General features: G+C 40.9%; 2 protein-coding genes across 5 annotated transcripts in view; one reads left to right on the top strand and one right to left on the bottom strand.

Moving 5' to 3' along the window:
* LRRC8B (leucine rich repeat containing 8 VRAC subunit B) overlaps nt 1-4,417 on the top strand; it is a 70,882-nt gene extending 66,465 nt beyond the window's left edge. For 2 of the 3 annotated variants that reach the window (XM_028849290.2, XM_015143571.3), the window contains exon 6: nt 566-4,417. In XM_028849290.2, the coding sequence (XP_028705123.1) occupies nt 566-838 (273 nt within the window). In that variant the 3' untranslated portion in view covers nt 839-4,417. 3 annotated transcript variants of the gene reach the window in all.
* LOC114677359 (uncharacterized) overlaps nt 1-17,895 on the bottom strand; it is a 49,689-nt gene that overhangs the window by 9,501 nt on the left and 22,293 nt on the right. The window contains exon 3 of one of the 2 annotated variants that reach the window (XM_077953100.1): nt 704-797. The exons of the other annotated variant lie outside the window; for it this stretch is intronic. The gene's annotated coding sequence lies outside the window, so the exon portion shown is untranslated. The remainder of the gene's footprint in view (nt 1-703; nt 798-17,895) is intronic. 2 annotated transcript variants of the gene reach the window in all.

The following is a 17,895-nucleotide window of genomic DNA, read 5'->3' as shown; positions in this document are numbered from 1 at the left end:
TAAATATTCAGGTGTATGTGTATGTAGAGGGGAATGAAATGTGCATGTATATATAATCATGTTTTTTTGCTTCTGCTTCTGTAGGCTTTTTTAAAAAAGAGAATAAAGTTCTCAGGCTGCTCTCAGGATCTTAGGATGTTTTTAAGGGTATTATTCATTACATTACACAGTAAATGTTTTATGAAGACTCTTGAGGGTGATTTATTTCTGATCCAGGACTCAAGAGTAATTATTATTCTTCTTACTGGTTGGTTTTTTATCTTAACGACAATGTGTGTATAACTACATTTTCTTTAAGAATTGCTTGTTAGAGTGTTTAAAACCAAACTCGTTGCCCACCCATATACAGCAAGGATGTAGGTGTCCAAGGTAGCCACAGTCCTCACTCCTCGCTGTACTCCTGTCTTTATTTTCCCTCTATCTTTTCATCTGCTTCAAATTTATCATCATTGTGGTCTACATCACTTATAAACCTCCAGAAATGTGTTTTTGGGCAAAAGGTAAATGTCTTATCATAAAACACCAAAAATCTATTTTACCAATTTCTTTTTTCTTCCCTTTCTAGATTGAGATGCTACCAGATGGGCTGTTTCAGTGCAAAAAGCTGCAATGTTTACTTTTGGGGAAAAATAGCTTGATGAATTTGTCCCCTCACGTGGGTGAGCTGTCCAACCTTACTCATCTGGAGCTCATTGGTAATTACCTGGAAACACTTCCTCCTGAACTGGAAGGATGTCAGTCCCTAAAACGGAGCTGTCTGATTGTTGAGGAGAACTTGCTCAATACTCTTCCTCTCCCTGTAACAGAACGTTTACAGACGTGCTTAGACAAATGTTGACTTAAAGAAAAGAGATCCATGTTTCAAAATCATTTTTAAAAGTATGCTCGGCTGGGCGTGGTGGCTCACGCCTATAATCCCAGCACTTTGGGAGGCCAAGATGGGCAGATTGCTTGAGGACAGGAGTTTGAGACCAGTCTGGCCAACCTGGTGAAACCCCATCTCTGCTAAAAATACAAAAAAAATTAGCCGGGCATGGTGGCATGCACCTGTAATCCCAGCTACTTGGGAGGCTGAGGCAGGGGAATTGCTTGAACCAGGGAGGTGGAGGTTGCAGTGAGCCAAGATTGTGCCACTGTACACCAGCCTGGGTAACAGAGCAAGACTCTGTCTCAAAAAAAAATAAATAAATAAAAATAAAATAATGCTCCAGGGCTTTAAATGAGAAGTATAATTTTCTAAGTTAATAGAGATGAAGAATGGGTGACTATTATGATGAACCATAACTAAATGTCTTATTAAAGCAACTCAGTGTCTAGCCCTAAATTAACCAGGTAAAAACTGTTAACACTAACCTGAAGTTTGTGAATAATTGTTCTTTAACTTATTGAGATATTGCAAGAAATGCACATCGAGGGTGGACTGGGAGCTATGAAATGACTGAATTCCTCCTTGCAGTGTTTGCCTTCAAGATTGTATAGGTGTTCTCTCCTCTTCTTCCCCCAGTCCCCATTACTTATTTGCACACTTGTTTTAACTGACTTCCTGTTTTGATATTTATCACCAAGAACATAAACTCATCAATATGAATTGTCTTGATGTATACTCACCACTGTCTTTGATTTATGTTCCTAAATTTTTTTAGATGGGGTGTATTGTGCTTGGCAGAATTCGTTTTTGGCTTAATTTTTACTTCCTTTCCCAGCTTGCTTGAGTCTTCCTTAACCTGGTTTTCTCAACACCAATGATGACCCTGAGAAAATGCCTGCATTTGGCCTTTGCCTAGAACAGGAGCTGAGTATTTAAGATGTATTATCCCGGGGGCATCCTGAAAATTAATGTATTCCCCAAAATTTCTTCTTGTCTATCATCAAGGCCTTTTTTTATTTGTTAAGAATTTTTATATTAAATGTAAAACATATAAATATTTTCTATTGTATAATCTTGGATTCAAAATCTGTGAGGATTGTTTTTGTAAGATACATAGAATTTATGCATTTCTTTATGAACTTACTGTTAGTGTACTTGGTTTTGGCTGTTTATGACTCTGATGTTTGTGTACATTCTGCTCCAAAATGTTTTTGTACTCTGCAACTAATTACTTTTGGATAACAAAAGCCTTGTGTTTAATGCCCTAAAGTATTTGGGGGTTTCCTTGTGAGAGAGTGGCCGAATCATCTACCTCTCTCTTCCCTAGTCGCTGTGCAATCGTACGGGTACAATTCTTAATTACTTACAAAAACTGTGATAGAGGGGAGAGGTACAGATTTGGTTTTGAAATTAATTTTAAAATATAGAAATTTAGTAAGAGTTAAAGCAAAAGACTTTTTTCCCCCTCCATCTGCGTAATCTCTAGCTGTGATTATAATGTAAAACAGCCTCTATTCAGTGTCTAAAATGAGTTCTCAAAACCCACAAAGAAATAGATCCATTTAACTGAAATTCATCTCATGCCTTTATCTAACTTTTCTGGAAAATACATTTTGCTCCTTTTTATAAAGAGCTTTGTGTTTGGCCTTTTATTATGCATATTTTTTAATGAATAAAATCAACTGACTCATTTTTGGGAAATGTACATCTTTAATGTGTTTTTCCCTAAGGGTCTAGGCATTATGATGCCACCTCTTCATTTTGGATATAACTATGAAGAAATCTATTAACTGCACCTACACAAAACGGGAAAGCACTATAGGTAAACAGTACTGTGTATATGGAATTGTAGTGCGTGGTAAATGTTTTCTCTTGCTTTGTTCCAGAAAGATGAAAGTGAGTCTTTAAAGCATAGCAAATAGAGCTTCCCTCACCTGCCACACACTCCTGCACTAAAGTTCAGAGAAAGGAATTATTCAAATCAAATGAAATTTGAATAATATTGGCTATAAGGAATATAGGACACCAAACACACTGCCTCACACATTATTGTTTATTCTGAATGGAAAGGAACAGTGTAAAAATAAATGACTTAACCAAAACTTGCCTTTAGTCAGAACATTCAGCTCTCAGGGAAGCAGGTGTAACTGATGAAACTTCTAGGACTTCAGAAAACAGATTCTAATTATATCCATGTTTTTTGTTGTTATTTTCTTTTTTTTAAGTGTGAGTTGATGTTTATTTTAGTGTTTCACAATAGAATTATCATGTATACTGATTCCAGTGTGGTATATGATTAAGTTTTGGACATGAATATGCCAAAAGTGCTTAAACGTTTTTGGCCACATAACTAGCTAGAATTTGTATGAAAGAATCTCACCCTCTTTTATAGGAGGAATTTTCAAAACAAAATTCAGATTTGCTACCATTCACCTGACGAACTTCTCCATGGCTCGTCACTGGTTTGGTTCAACTGCAAAAGTCATTGGCTAAATTTCCCTTATCACCTACATAAATTTCTAGAGGAATTTACTAGCAGGATTAATAATAAATATTATAAACTGCTTTCCACACACTAGGGTATAATTATTGGTGCAATCTGTATTGTTTTTGATGCCATGGTTTTACATCTTTTAATTTAAACCTTATACGCCAGTGTTTAGGTCGCTTTTGAGACAAGGTAGCCCTGATGCAAGGAGCAATGAGGCTACTACTTCACATAAAAAATAGGGTGTTAATACCACCTTTACTGTACAGTTGGAGCAGATCTTTATTTCACAAGTGTTCGTATTCACTTAACAGAATTTTAATAAAGACAATTAAGTTTGTTAAATTATAATTATGAGACTTTCGTTGGCATTTGATTTCAAGAATACATATGCATTTTCCAAAAAATAAATGTGGAGGTTATTCAGAACAAAATTCATAGCTTATGGTAGTAATGGCATGGGTTACTTTTATTTGCATGCACACACAGACACACATACTTCATGTATGTAAATTATAATATTATTTTTTGATATATCTAGTGGGGTTTTTTTCCCAAAATTGCAGGAGGTTGTAGATTAAATAGTAGGATAGCAAGTTTTTCAATTCATTAGTCATGAAGTGCTGTATTCCCTAAGTTATGACATTTAAAAGAAATCACATGCTCAACCTTGATCTGAGAACCTAAGTGTTTCTGAGCATTCCAGTAAAGGAGTAGTGTTCTTTTCCTAACTTACATCAGGGTACATCTGTGTGGCACATAGATACTATATTTTCATTCTTCACTCCCAGTCTTAATTTCTTTCTCCTGTATGTCACTGTATTTTATGTCACTTCACATTATGTTAAACAGGGTAAATAGAGATCCTCAGTATCTCAGTGCTGTGGCATAGCTCCGATAGGTGTGCTGTGGTGCACTGCAGTGATGTATTTGCATAACATTGTTTGATAGTGAAAAAATTTTTTTTCTGTTCAAGTGTTTTGTGATTAAAATTTTATGTTTAATTAAAATATTGCATAATATTGATGGGTTCAAAAACCATTAAAATAATCAAACAATTATTCTGTGGCCTTAACATTATTTTCTTGCGTTTTCAATAAAATTTTCTTTTCATCTTTCCATCTTCACATTCTCTTAGCATCATCCTGTGCACATAAGGTATGTTGTTTTTCTTATTCACTCACCTACTGCACTAAATTTGATCAGCACTTTAACAGAATATATTTATGCTAGAAGATTTGCAATGATATTTGAGCATGTATTTATTTAGGAGGAAGCCATTGCCTATAATTATGTCTCATTGAGTAGTTTTATTTTACCCATCCTGCAGTATTTACAGCTGATCTCTACCCAAAGCAGGACAATGTAACTGTTTTGTTTTCAGTAACTGTACATTGCATCAGAATCTGTTTATTTCTTTTTGGAAACAGAGACAGAATGGTGGGAGAGGGAAGGAGTTATTTTGCATTCCAGTTTGGATTATGAAGTCATTATATATATTTGAAATAGTGTAAACTAATTACTGTTGCAGAATGCCCTCGATATAATTATTTCTTTTCAGCTGGATGTGAAAAGCTGAAGCAGTGAAAACCTGCAGTCCTATTTAATTGGTTTCCTTCTGTTTCTTGTCCATCACTTCTGTATCCACAGGGAGCTATCTACTGCATACCTTTGGTAACAGGCTACCTTCTCTTCAAATTTTTAATATGAATAATTTCATCAGCACTAAAGCATTAACATAGAATAATGAACTGAAGTACTGAATTGAGATGGCTTTCAGTTGAGCTTAATTTCATATTTAACTTTTGCATTTGACTTGTATAATACACTACTGCTGAGAAAAACAATTATGAATGCCTTCTGCATGTTGTACATTATTTCTAGCAGAGATGGTGCAATTTTAAGAATACAAAGGGGTATAGAGTTAGAATGGATGTGTTCATGCATGTATATGTTGTGTTTAAATATTAACATTTACAAGAAAATTTTTTTAAAATTCTTCAAATATTTCACTCAGTGAAATAATGGGCCAATCTGGAATAGAGACATTTTCTTTGGTTAGTGCAAGAGTGAAAACTAGCATTTGTTAACCTTCACATATTTATCTGTGCACAATTGTTTTTGCTTCTGGTAATGAATTATTAGAAAATGGAAGATTTTGTTCAATATTTTTGGCCCTCAGGTTTACCGTGTAAATCTGCATTTTTGGTGGTAAATCCCTTTGCCGCAGATTCAGTAGCTTTTGGTAAACTTCACTGTTTTTAAAGTACCTTTTGTGTAAAATAAAGATCCAATTTTTATAACAAATGGCAAATAAAAACACTAAATGCTGGAAGAAGTTGACTGTACTAATTTTAACCAAGTTCCAAAAGTGATTCCCTCACTCTTCTCATGCTTCCTTGTACCGTCGTATTGTTATTCACCAAATGATAGATTTCAGATTTACATATGAATCTTACAACAGTGGTATGAGTTTTCAAAATATGCTACCATGGCCACAAAATAACAAGCACCTGAAGAGCTGCGTGGATCCTAGAATACATGGGTTGTGAGGGACAGTAGATCTCTCACAAGTGGGCCCATCTTTCCTTGGAATTACTCAGGGAACAATGTTCATAGAACACCTCATCTCCTTTCTTCTTGGTGTCTGTTTCTCCATTTCCTGTTTAACATTAACACTGAATTGTGAACCAGGTAAGCAAAAGCTAAAGAACTGCAAGACAGACAATTCTGAGATGGTTTAGTCAAAGGAGAAAAAATTGAATTACTGAATAAAATATGTACATGATAGTTTGAACTTTTCGATAGAAAACAGTCTCTCTCCATCTCTTACACACACGCACACGCACACAGTTTCAGGACCACATTAGAAAGCTGATAGCCAGAACTTTGATGGAATATATATAGACTGAATCAGATTATGAAGGAAAGTAACTTAATTGTTCCCTGGCCATATTCTCTGAAAATGCAGTAAGTCATTCAAGAAAGGCTTCCCCCATCTCTTAAGTGGTTCAGGAATGGGAAGTCTATTGAAATGGAGTGAGTGCCTGCCTCCAGGCATTAGCAGCCTTTCAGGGACTGCTAGGTGCTTTGAGATGCTGAAGTTATATGCTAACAGTCTGCAGGGCAGTGACATGCCCCCCTAAACACAGCAATAATTGTGGCTTCATGTGCTTCAGCATTCACTTCCACATTTCAAAGTGGCTTTTTGAAAAAGTGGTAAAGGGCTTGACTGGAAGGGAGAGACTCCGGTGCTGTTGAGGGCAGGGTTCCATTCTCTGGAGCTGCAACTTTTGTTATGATTTGTTTCCTTCTCCTCTGTTCCCACCTGGTGTTCTTTGTTACCCTCATTCCTGAGGTCTAGGGAAAAGCAGTTTACCCAAAATGCACAAAGCCAGACCTCAAACTCAAGTCCCATATTTACATAAGATCCTACATCGACATGCTAAAGAAGGATCCGAAAAGGCCTCTTTCACATGCGTAGTCCTTTTAAAATGCAAATCTCTTTATCCCATGTTTTCTCATCTTACCCTAGACTCAAGTTACGTCTTTCTGCCTCCTAAATAGCAGAGATTCTATAGAGCTGCCTGTCATCTCGTGAGATTTTCAATTTCCTTATGATAAATACCTTCCATTTTGGATCCCTTTGTATTCCTATAGGGCTCAACCCACATCATTTTTTACTCTCTACCTCCCTCTGCTGCTGAGAGGAGAAAATGTCAAATAGAAGCATGCCACTAGCACCCCCGTGTAGGTAAATATAACTCCAGATTCTTTTGGAGAAAAAGATGCCTATCTTACTTACCTGCGAAGCCATCACAGATTCTCTCTGCTTTGCTTTAACACCAAACCTTCTGGTCAGTCCTGTTTCTTCACTGACTATTCACTTCTTAACCCACTTCTGTCCAGCTCTCCACATGTCCCAGTTTCTGCCTGCCCTGGTAATTTCTCTTACACAGATTACCAATCACTTATTTGCCAAGAGCAGTGACTTCTCAGTCCTAGACTCTGTAGGTAGAGTGGAAATGCCTTTTTAGGTTTATCAACATTTGTAAATCTTGGCCAACCTTCTTCCTCATGGAGTGTGGGCCTCACAATTGCAGGTATAAAAGATTTACAAAGTTAGGAATCAGCACTGCCCCTGCAATTACTGTTTTGGAGCCTAGCCTCTCCTTCCTGATACGGTCCTTAAACCACAGCATCCAGTTTCTTGCTCCTATACTCAGTTTCTCCTTGCCTTGCTTTGCCTTTATCAAATGCAGCCCCCAAGGTAAGATCTTGAGGATTCATTGGCCCTCACTTAATATCAGTAACTCTATCTCAAATGAGATGCACATAGAAAGCCCCATATGGTTCCTGGCACCAGGATCAGACCATAATATGCAGGCACCCTGGGCAGGTAAGAGTGTGGTACCCCTTTAAAAGAACATGCTTAGAATGTTTATTCAACATGTTTTTGGCAGAAATGGGAAAACCGGTGTTCTGTTAGAAAAAACAATCATGAACCTTTTAACTATCTTTGTATTCCTTTTTCCAAAACTAAAACTCTATCTAGCAAGAATGAGATAGAGTTAAAGATAATTTAGCGGAAAGACAAGTGGGCCTAGGGGCTGTAGGGAATATGAGTTTTTACAGCTCACGGCATTTCTGTTGAATATCCCCAACTGACAATCAGCCTCCCAGGCCTTGTGAGCAGGCCTGTCAGCTGCTAAGTCTCCCTTCTTGTTCCCTTTCAAAGCATCCTACTCTCTTTGTCCCCCACCTAGCCTCACCTATTACTAACTCCCATCTTCAAGAATATGAAATACCTGTTATTCCAAGGATGATGCTTTACTTATGCTCACCAAAATACATGTCTCCCAGTTATCAAGATTCTCTCTTTCTAGAAGATAGTTTCTTGCCACAGTTTCAAATTTAAAATAAGAGACTTATTCCATATGCTGAATGGGCGAAGGGCCAAGTTTCATTTGTTAGGCTGCTAACATAAGGAATTACATGTGGAAACCTGAGTTAACTGGCACCAAATTTCCAATTACTCCAATGACATGTAGTTACTCCTTGTAAATTAATACCCCAGGCACCTGTTTAAGGGCACTTACCCTTAGTTCAGCACAGCCTAGCATGTGAGTACCTTGTATATGGCCATGACTATTTTCTTCTCAACAGGAATCAATGAGTTAACCATTGTGGTGGGAAAAACTTTTTCCCTTGAAATACTTCTCAGTCATTAAGGCGTAGGTGGGAAGGTTTCCCTTCTGGAGTTTCTGAAACTGCACCACTAGTGGGGACTAAACACCACCTGTGTGAAGGGAGTTTCCTTGTAGTCTTTCCCTGAGCGGGTGTTGGATTCACACCCTTGTCTACAGTAATGCATAGAGAAACTTCTCAGATCCTCAAGGGGAGAAAAGAACAGTTCTGTTTTTCAAGTGGATCAAACCACCCTTTTCATAATAGATTGAGCCTTTCTCTGGCAGTTGTTCTGTGAAAAGGGAAAGCCTAAAGAAGTAGCCAAGTGAAAAATTGATGCAACGTGCATTAAGTGGCCTGAGGAAAATTTACTTGACTTGTGGTATCAGAGCAGCACAATGCACATCAGGAACCTCACTGGTGGCTTCAAATTGAGAAAAGATAATAATTAACTATTTCCTGCTCCTTGAGTTTGGAGAGCGTCACATTAGGAAGAAGTATTGAGGTGATATATGACAACAACTTTATTTTGCACCTCCTGTGTGCCAGGCAGTCTACTAGCTTTTCCATGTGTGCTATCTCAATCCAGCCAACAACCCTATTTGGTAGGTTGTTCTGATTTTACAGGTGAGAAAGAAGACTTCAAAATTATTACCATCCCAAGGTCTCATGACTGTTGAGAAGAGGAACCATATTCAACCTACAGGTCTGCATAGCCCGTTTCTACAGAGATTTAGCTGAACATTAAACATCAACTTTATCCTCTCATAACCACCTTGGTGTTTTGAAAACTCTGGTTTTCAGAGCTCAGTGGTCTCGTCCAGTCTGCTTTGATCCTAGTGCTTCCTCCTGCTCCATATCTGTCCTAGTTTCTATCTCCTTCTTAGCCATAGTCACTTCCTATATGTTTTATTTTCCTCCTCATCCTCTAATGTAATTCTGGATTCAGAGAACTTCCCAATGAGAATTTGCTGAGAAGGAAGGGTTAAGTGGCTTGTTGGAGATCACAGCCCCAGTGATTCAGGAAGATGGTACCTAGATCTGTGCATGCCCCTGTTGAGTGCTCTTTTCACTCTGCTGGGCTGGCTCTGAAGAGCACAGATAATCCGCATTTAACCAAAGCCTAGTGGAAGAGCCAGATCAGCACCCATGTCTCCTACCTAACTCTAGAATCTGTGTATTCTCTAACAAGCTGTATTCATTTTAGTTGTAATCTGCATCTTAATGATAATCCCTTCCCAGGCACAGTGCATCACTGTACCAAAGAACTTTAGGCCATTTTCCCCATTTCACGTATAAGCAAACTGGGCTCTAAAAGAGACACCTTCAGTAGTTACCATTATTGGAAACTACTAAAGCACCTGCCACAAGCTTAATAAATATCATTAATCCTTAAAGCATATCAAGTAGGCATTACCTATATTTTACAGGTTCGGGTAGCTTAACTAACACACTAGATTATATAGCTAGCATAGCACATGGAAGAGTCAAGTTTTAAACTGGGGACTCCATAGCACCATAGACTCTGCTTTTTATATACTATGCACTGCCATGGTCATATGGCTAGTAAGTGGTAGGGTTGTGAGCACAGTCTAGGATTTTAACATCTAACTTAGTACTCTGTTCTTTATAATGTGCAGACTCTGAATAGTCTGTTGAAAAGGATTGATACACATGTAGATGTGTGCACACCTACACACACAGTTTTAAACATTTTAGTACAATTTCTTCCAAAGAACCCATTTATTTATAAACTTTGATCATTTTGAAAGTGCATAGTTTATATTTTGATGCTTTAACCTAAATCTATGAGTATATTTGCTCTCATTAGAAGAATGGAGTGTCATCCTGGATTTCTGACCCGGTGGGTGATGTTGGATAATGACCCCAACCTCTTAAAAAGAGTTGTTAACATGTAGCGTTTTTTGTTTCAGTTTGCAAATGAGGCTCACTGTCAGTTTGGGTTTTATTAGAGAATGGAAGTTCCAGTTTAACTCCCTGAAAGTGCTGATTTATTATAGGAAAATGCTGGCAAGCATTTTAGACTTGCAAAATGACTTCTAATCACAGTTCAGGCGAAATTCGTTCTTCTGCTGATTTAGAATGTTGGAGAGTGAGAAGAGTGAGGAGGAGGGACAAGTTATGCTGTCCTTATTGAATTCATGCCGTGTTCCAGATAAGAAGCTGCCTTCCTTGCCCTGGAAGATGCTGTGACCCTGGCTTTGCCTTCTGGCTGAATGCACTGCTAAGCAGGAAGAAAGCCTCAACCCCAGCTCTAACAATCCACTGCCATTTAGCACTGGTTCACTTGGCATTTCCCCGAGATTCTTCAAAACGCTAGCTCTTTGAAATGTTTTTCATGTCAGGTCCACGTGAGTCACCTGCTCAGCTGTCCCCAAGGCCCATTACACAGTGGGACTGTGGCTCTAAGGGGTCCCAGGCCCTCTCCACTGAGCTCTTCTATGAAAGGAAGAAGGCTTACCAAATGACCTTACTGGGACTTTGCACTATTTTTAAATTTTCTAGAATATGAAAGAAATTGGCCCTTCTCCCTTTTTCTTTCTTTCTGGTAGTGAGTATAATAATTTCTCCTGATGAACAGAGTGTCCACAGAGAATTGTTTCATGCTGGTAATCAGGCAGATGGCTTGGGTGTTGTCTCAGATCATCAGTAAAGGCCCCAGCTAAGTTAATGACTAGAAGGACCTGGGAGAAATTAACATGCTTCTCATGGTAAGCTGTGGCTTGGGGAAGTCGGCGATGGTGAGGATGCTGGAGGCTGCCTGACGGAGGGAGAGAAAATAGGGTTCTTGTAACTTCTGGGCTTCAGCACCAGCCCTCGTGATCCTGCCATTGCCAGTGTGATCTGCCTTACGTCAGCATGCACAGGGTCCCAGCCTAACTGAGCCTCGTGAGTGGTGGGCTTGGATGCTCGCTAGCCGGCCTTCCAACTCCAATATTCTGATCTACATAAAATGCTGAGTGAGTGGGAAGTGTTGATCACGTTTAATAGTGAGTAATTTTCTTAAGAACTTGAGTATGTCATACATTTCTTTTTTCAGCTTTGGAAATGATTCACTTTTATGACACATGAATAAGACTTATTCACTAAAGAACCTCGAGCATAATAGCAAGTGAAGGAGGATGGAATTATCTTAAAGGGCTGTTCTGCAGCGCCTCCCCATCAGGAGAGCCAAGTAGACAGTGAAGAAAAGCTATTTAGGGCAGGACAGATAGAAACATTCCCAGCAGGGCCTTCACAATGCTCAGGTTACAATTCCCAGTTAAGAGAAATGTCCTGAGGTTGCACAGGTATAAAAGTGACCTGTGAGGTACTTGGCTCTCTTGGGCTTTAACACCAAAATTTGAAAGTTGAGGCTGACCCTTTATCACTGGCTTTCCTCCCAGAGTCTGACCTGGGGCAAACAGATTGCCTGACAGTTTTAAGTACTCCAGTTTCTGTTCAGCTGAGACTAACAGGCTCCCCGTTGGAGAAACATGGCTCTAGGTTTCAGTGCACTGAGAGATGTTAACTTCTGCCTGGTCTCAGGGTACAGCCCCACCTGGGTGCCAGCTCCAAGGGCAGACTATGCACTCACCAGGCTCATCTGATATGCAGTGGGCAGACATAGCTATGTGCTGTTCACCTGCTCTGTGCCCTCATGCCCAGTCTAAGACTGTCCAAAGCCCAGCCTAGTCTCTGCTTTATCTGGAAGAAGACAAGACCATTGTCCTGGACTGAAAGCCCAGAAGGTACTCATCTCCAACCTGGATCAGAGCCCTATTTTCACCGGTAACTCTTGAGTCATCTTGTATCTCTGAGCCTCAGCTTCCTCATCTGTAAAATATAAGCTTTATTCTATAAATATTGAGTGTCTGCTACTTACCCAGATGCTGCCTAAGATATTGTGAATACAGTGAGGGACAGCAGGGACAAATAAGACCCGCTCCTCATGGAAACAAACTTCATAAGATCTTAGGAGGATTCCATGAGATAATGTGTGTAAAGTGTTAGCATCTTGTCTGACCCTAGTGGGTGCTTTCTACATGGTAGCTTTAATGAGTTTGCCTCCAAAGATGGTAGAAAATACTTCAAAGTATGTCCTTTCCTGCCTTGGTCTGTGCACATGCATTTCTCTCTGCCAAAAAGGCTCTTCCTTAATTCCTATGCCTAGCTAACTCCTGTTCATCCAGTTCTCAGTATAAATGGTCACTTCTTCAAGGTGGCATTTTTCTGACCAGTCCATCCTTAGATCCCCGTTTGTTCCCAGGGCAACTGGTACTATACTTTGAGGTATCCATCCTCTTGATAATTATGACTTGTTTAGTGTCTGTTTCCCTGACTAGACTGTAAACCTAGTGTAAACAGCATCCATGTTGACCAGAAATCTTGATGTTGAGCTTTGAGATTCTGCATAAACATCTGACCATCTTGCTGATATTTGAAGGGAATGTTCCCCTTCGAATGAGAAAATTGCACTGGACAGAAAAGAAGAATCTGGCCCACCAGGAGCACATGGGTCCTTTCTTCCCTCTTTTCTCTCTCCTACCATGAAGAGTAGGGACGGCCAAGAAATGGCTGAAGAAAGGCCATTCCCTGGGCAGTACCCACATCTCCTAGAAGCAGCAGGTAGTCAGGGAATGTACGACGGAGAGTTGGGTTCCCCATTGTTCAGAGGAACTTATCCAGAGCCCATTCAAGGACGTACTGGGAATGGGGCAGTAAGGGTCTTCTTTGATACCATATGCCACAGCCACAGCCTTGTCTCTTCTCACCACAGCCAGGCAGCATGACTTAAAGGAAGTCTTGTTTCTTGTATCTATAGACAGTAAAAGCCTGATAAAATGAAATCTAAGGTCGTAAGACTGAAATGGCGTCAGCAGCAGAAATGTGTCTGTCACCTTGTGTGAAAGATGCCCCCAGCCTCAGTACCTTTTGGATGAGACCTTGGCAAACATACAGCCATTTACATGTGACTCACCAGAAATGTGAATGTTCTTGCCCTTTTGTGCCCTGTGGGGTTTAACAAAGCAGCAATGTGACCTGACCCCAGTGGTTTTCTTTTGGCCAGAATCCAAGTCCTCCAGGCAGTGCTGGACTTCCCACATGCATTCCTGCCAGCCCACTATATAGAACTACAGGGCAGTCCTCTCTGCCAAGCCTTTCTAACCTCTATGCCTTTGTCCAGGCTGTTCCCTCAACCAGAAGTTCCTTTTTTCCATACATACACATATGAATAAACCTCAATTCATTCTTCAAGACTAAGATGATATCACTCTATAAGTTCTCTGACCATCCTCTTTCCCCCAAATTGGAGTTAGTTATTCTGAACCCTTATACCAATATAGTGAAATTATTTATGGATTTCCCGCTAAGTCATCTGAAGGCAGAAACCAAATCTTGTTCACATTTGTGTCCCCTTCGACTAATATAGTATCTGCACCTACAATTTGCTATAGTATTCTATAGTGTAGGTGCATAATGAATGAATAGCTGAAAGTCGAGCATTTGCAAGGTGTGTGCTGGCCAGCGGGTCAGCCAGGATGCCTAAGGGCAAAGGCATGTGCCAGAAACCATGAGTGGAGACGCTTGTGGACAAATTGTTGAAACAGTGAGAAGTTGTTAAAGCCTTGTGGGTAAGGAAATGGCATAAGGAAGTAGTACTTTGGATACACTCTTTGAGGGCATGGGTGCAATGATGTTAAAGGAAGAAAACATATTTATTCTATAGATGGGGGAACTGAGGCTTGGGGAAGTTAAGTAATTTGCCAAAGGACACACAGCTAGTAAGTAAAGGACACCGGTTTAGAATCTAGACCTGGTTTCAAAGTTTGTGTTCTTAAACATATGCAAAAACTCAACCACATCTGCATACAACACCTTGAACTAGCGTCCTTTAGATCTTCAGGGAATTCCCCTCCCAACTGTGTTAAGTTTGATGCCAGAATATCACTAGCCCTCATGGGGCCTCAGTTTTCTCTTCAGTAAATGAGGAGAGTTGGGGTAAGTGACTCTAAGGCCACTTTTAGGCTCTGAGATGCTATGATTCTCTATAGAGTACAAATGGACTTTCTAACCTGGAAGTCAGCTTGTTCAAAACATAAGCATACTTGTGTATTGGGCCTGAAAATCCTTCTCAGGTGTTGCAGTCATGATTCCAATACACACAAAAAGCTTAGAGGTCTAATCATTCGTCCCAAATGAGTATTCAAAATATACTCGGGCATCTAAGTTTTCTGAACTCACAGAAAGTTCCTGTTTATCTGAAGTCTACTTAAGTCACAGCAAAGTTTCCACTCATTCTCCATGCTTTCCATGTTATTCCAAATCACACTCAAAGAAAGTTCAGTATTGCATTACCCACATCTGTGGCACCCAACTCCCAATCCCCCCGCCACCTCACCTCATCACACAAGTCTCAATCGACCATACATGCAGTTATCTAACTTTAGGCTGAATCTTAGGGTGGAACACATCTGAAAATGTCTGTGTGGTTCAGAATGAACTCTGAAAAAGTTTCCACCCATACTATTGAATAATATCCTGTTGTTTTGGCTTTTTTTTTCTATCAAATCTGTGTAATAATGCCTTTGATTTGGCTTTCATTTGCAATGATCTGCCTGACACCATTTTTCTGAAACATTCAGAACCAGATACAATCTTATTATAGTCAGCTACATAAAGTGGACCTTTCAGAGCATAAAGAAACATCTGTCTTCCATCTGTCGTGCCTGAAAAATAGGACTTTCAATAGAGCACTTTGTAGGACACTAGTGCTTTTAATGGGCAAGAAATCCATTTCTGACTAAAATCTCAATAAATATATCTAACAGAATTATTTTCATCTTACAAACTGTCTTTGAAAGAGCACTTCAAAGGCCACTCTAGCAAAGTGGCTTATTAAGAACATTGTCTCTAGACTCAGCCAACCTGGTTCAAACACTTGCTCTGTGATATACTGGCTGTGTGATCTTGGAAAGTTATTTTACCCTGATAATTTTAAGTTTTCTCGGGGATGTAAACCAGAATGCTAGCACCTACCCTGAGAGACAATATTTTTAAAGAGACTGGCACATAGTACAGCACCAAATAAACATCAGATGCTGTTCCTGTTTTGTTATTGCTGCTATTAATACTAGGAGCAGGATGGCCTGATTCCTGATGCAGCTGAATGAACACAGCATTTGGAATCAGAAAACCTGATTTTGCACTCTACCATTGCCACTGACTAGTCAGATGACCCTGGGGAAATCACTGAATGCTTCTCAACTTAGCCTCCTCATCTGTAAAACAGGGAAAATAAAAATAGCTATCTCACAGATAACGACTGTGAGGTTCAAATAAGGTGAAATATGTGAATTTCCTTTGCCAACTTCTAAACTCGGTACATATGCGTTACTTGGTGATTGTTAGTGTTATGGACTGAACGTTTGTGTCTTCCCCCAGAATTTATACATTGAATCTGTAACCCACAATATGATGGTATTAGGAGGTGGGGCTTTGGGGGGTAGTTAGGTTTAGATGAGGTCACGAGGGTGGAGCCCCATGTTAGAATTAGTATCCTTACAAGAAGTGACTAACAGCTCACTCTCTGTCTGTGTATGTCATGTGAGGACAGAGCAAAAAGTCAGCCGCCTACAAGCCAGGAAGAGGGCCCCCACCAAGAAGTGAATCTGCCAACACCTTTGTCTTGGACTTCCTAGCCTCTGGAACTGTGAGAGACAAAGTGTCTGTTGCTTCAGCCACCCAGTCTAGGATACTTGTTATCACAGCTCAAACTGACTGAGACCCTTAGTAACAACACCAGAACTGAAGAATATATCTAATTTTCTTATTCAGAAATTTTTATTTACAAAAACCTTAGTGATGTGCTCAAGTAATTATAGCTGATTTCCACTTAGTCACAGAAGTGAGGACTCTTTGCATGGACTAAGGTAGCATCAGGTGCAGAAGGTCTGCCTTTTCCAACAAAATTTTGTCATCACTGTGTACTCACCTTAGACCTGGTCTCTGTGAATGTTTAAAATGTGTCCTTTCTGTTAGTGATGGGTCAGGAAAAAATAAGAAATTAAGAGAAAAATCTTTAAAATGTGTCCTGGTCAATTGCCAATATATCTGAAGAGGTGGTGTTTCGGGATCTTTCGGGTGTCACTTTTCTGGCCGGAAACCTCAGTGGCTGGTGGTGCCTTTGTCTGAGTTTTGCTCGGCCCGCAAGGCTTGTTCCACCCACTCAGCCTGGCAGGTTGCACTCAGCTCACACTACCAGTCTGGATCCCATGCCTCTAAGAGAGACTGTGAATCAGGCGTGGAGTGGCAAGGGGTGTGTAGGCGAGTATGGGGTCTGGCCACTGCACAGTCAGACATGCCGGCTGCTACCACAGGGTGGGCAGCTCCAGGTGCCAGCACAGGCACTGGTTCTCTGTGAGGTTGCAGCTGGAGCAGGCGCACCACAAGCACCTTCCTCGGCGGGCACCGGGGAATGTAGCAGCACCCAGAAACTTGGAAACATCAGGAACCGCGGAGCCCCGAAGAGGGAGTCAAAGCCCTGGCTCTGGGAGCTCCCAGGTCTGGGCTTCCCGAAGGGCCACAACTCTTCTCTCCTTTTCACCCACAACATGGCGAGCAAGGGGCATGTTTCAGCCCTGTTTGGGTTATAGATATTTTAGCTTCGCCATTTGGCTGGCCCTGAGTTCTTGAGCTGCAACCAGGAAGAATGAGGTGCACAGACAAGTGGAGGGTAAACAAGACAAAGAGGAGCTTTTTTGAGCGGTAGAACAGCTCAGAGGAGACCTGCAGTGGGTATCTCAACCAGTGTTCAGCTCCCATCAGAGAGGGTAGTTCCTCTCTGCAGCTGGTCATCCCATCGTCTTCTCAGCTCTCAGCAGACGGGAAACCCTGGGGTGGGCAGCTCCTCTCTGCAACAGGTCATCCCATCGTCTCTCCGTCCTCTATCCTCTCTGTCCTCTGCTGGAGTCTGGCTGAACCAAGGGTTTTTAAGGGCCTCAGAGGGGAGGAAGTGTGTGCTGATTGGTCCATGGGTAGCCGTGGGCAAGCCCAGGAAAAGCTCTACAAGTCCTCCCTCTGGTCCTTGGGACTGGCAGCCCGGCCCTCAGGCTTCAGGTCCTCCCTGGTTTGAGGGTGGGGCTTCACTAGGGACCAATCCCCTTCCACCCAGGAGACTGTCTGCCTCCTGCTACTGTTCATGACACCCAGACTGTTCATGCCAAGGGACACCTGCAGGTCAGCACCGGGCTGTCCTCAGCACCTCCTCGGTCTCCCTCCCCACTGTGCTTGTCAGTGCCCAAAGTCCAGAGGGGGCTCAGGCGGCAGGGGCCTGGCATGTCAGGACTGC

This window comes from Macaca mulatta, chromosome 1 (genome assembly GCF_049350105.2).
Source record: "Macaca mulatta isolate MMU2019108-1 chromosome 1, T2T-MMU8v2.0, whole genome shotgun sequence".
Taxonomy (NCBI): Eukaryota; Metazoa; Chordata; class Mammalia; order Primates; family Cercopithecidae; genus Macaca; species Macaca mulatta.
This window is presented reverse-complemented; position numbering and strand designations above follow the sequence as displayed.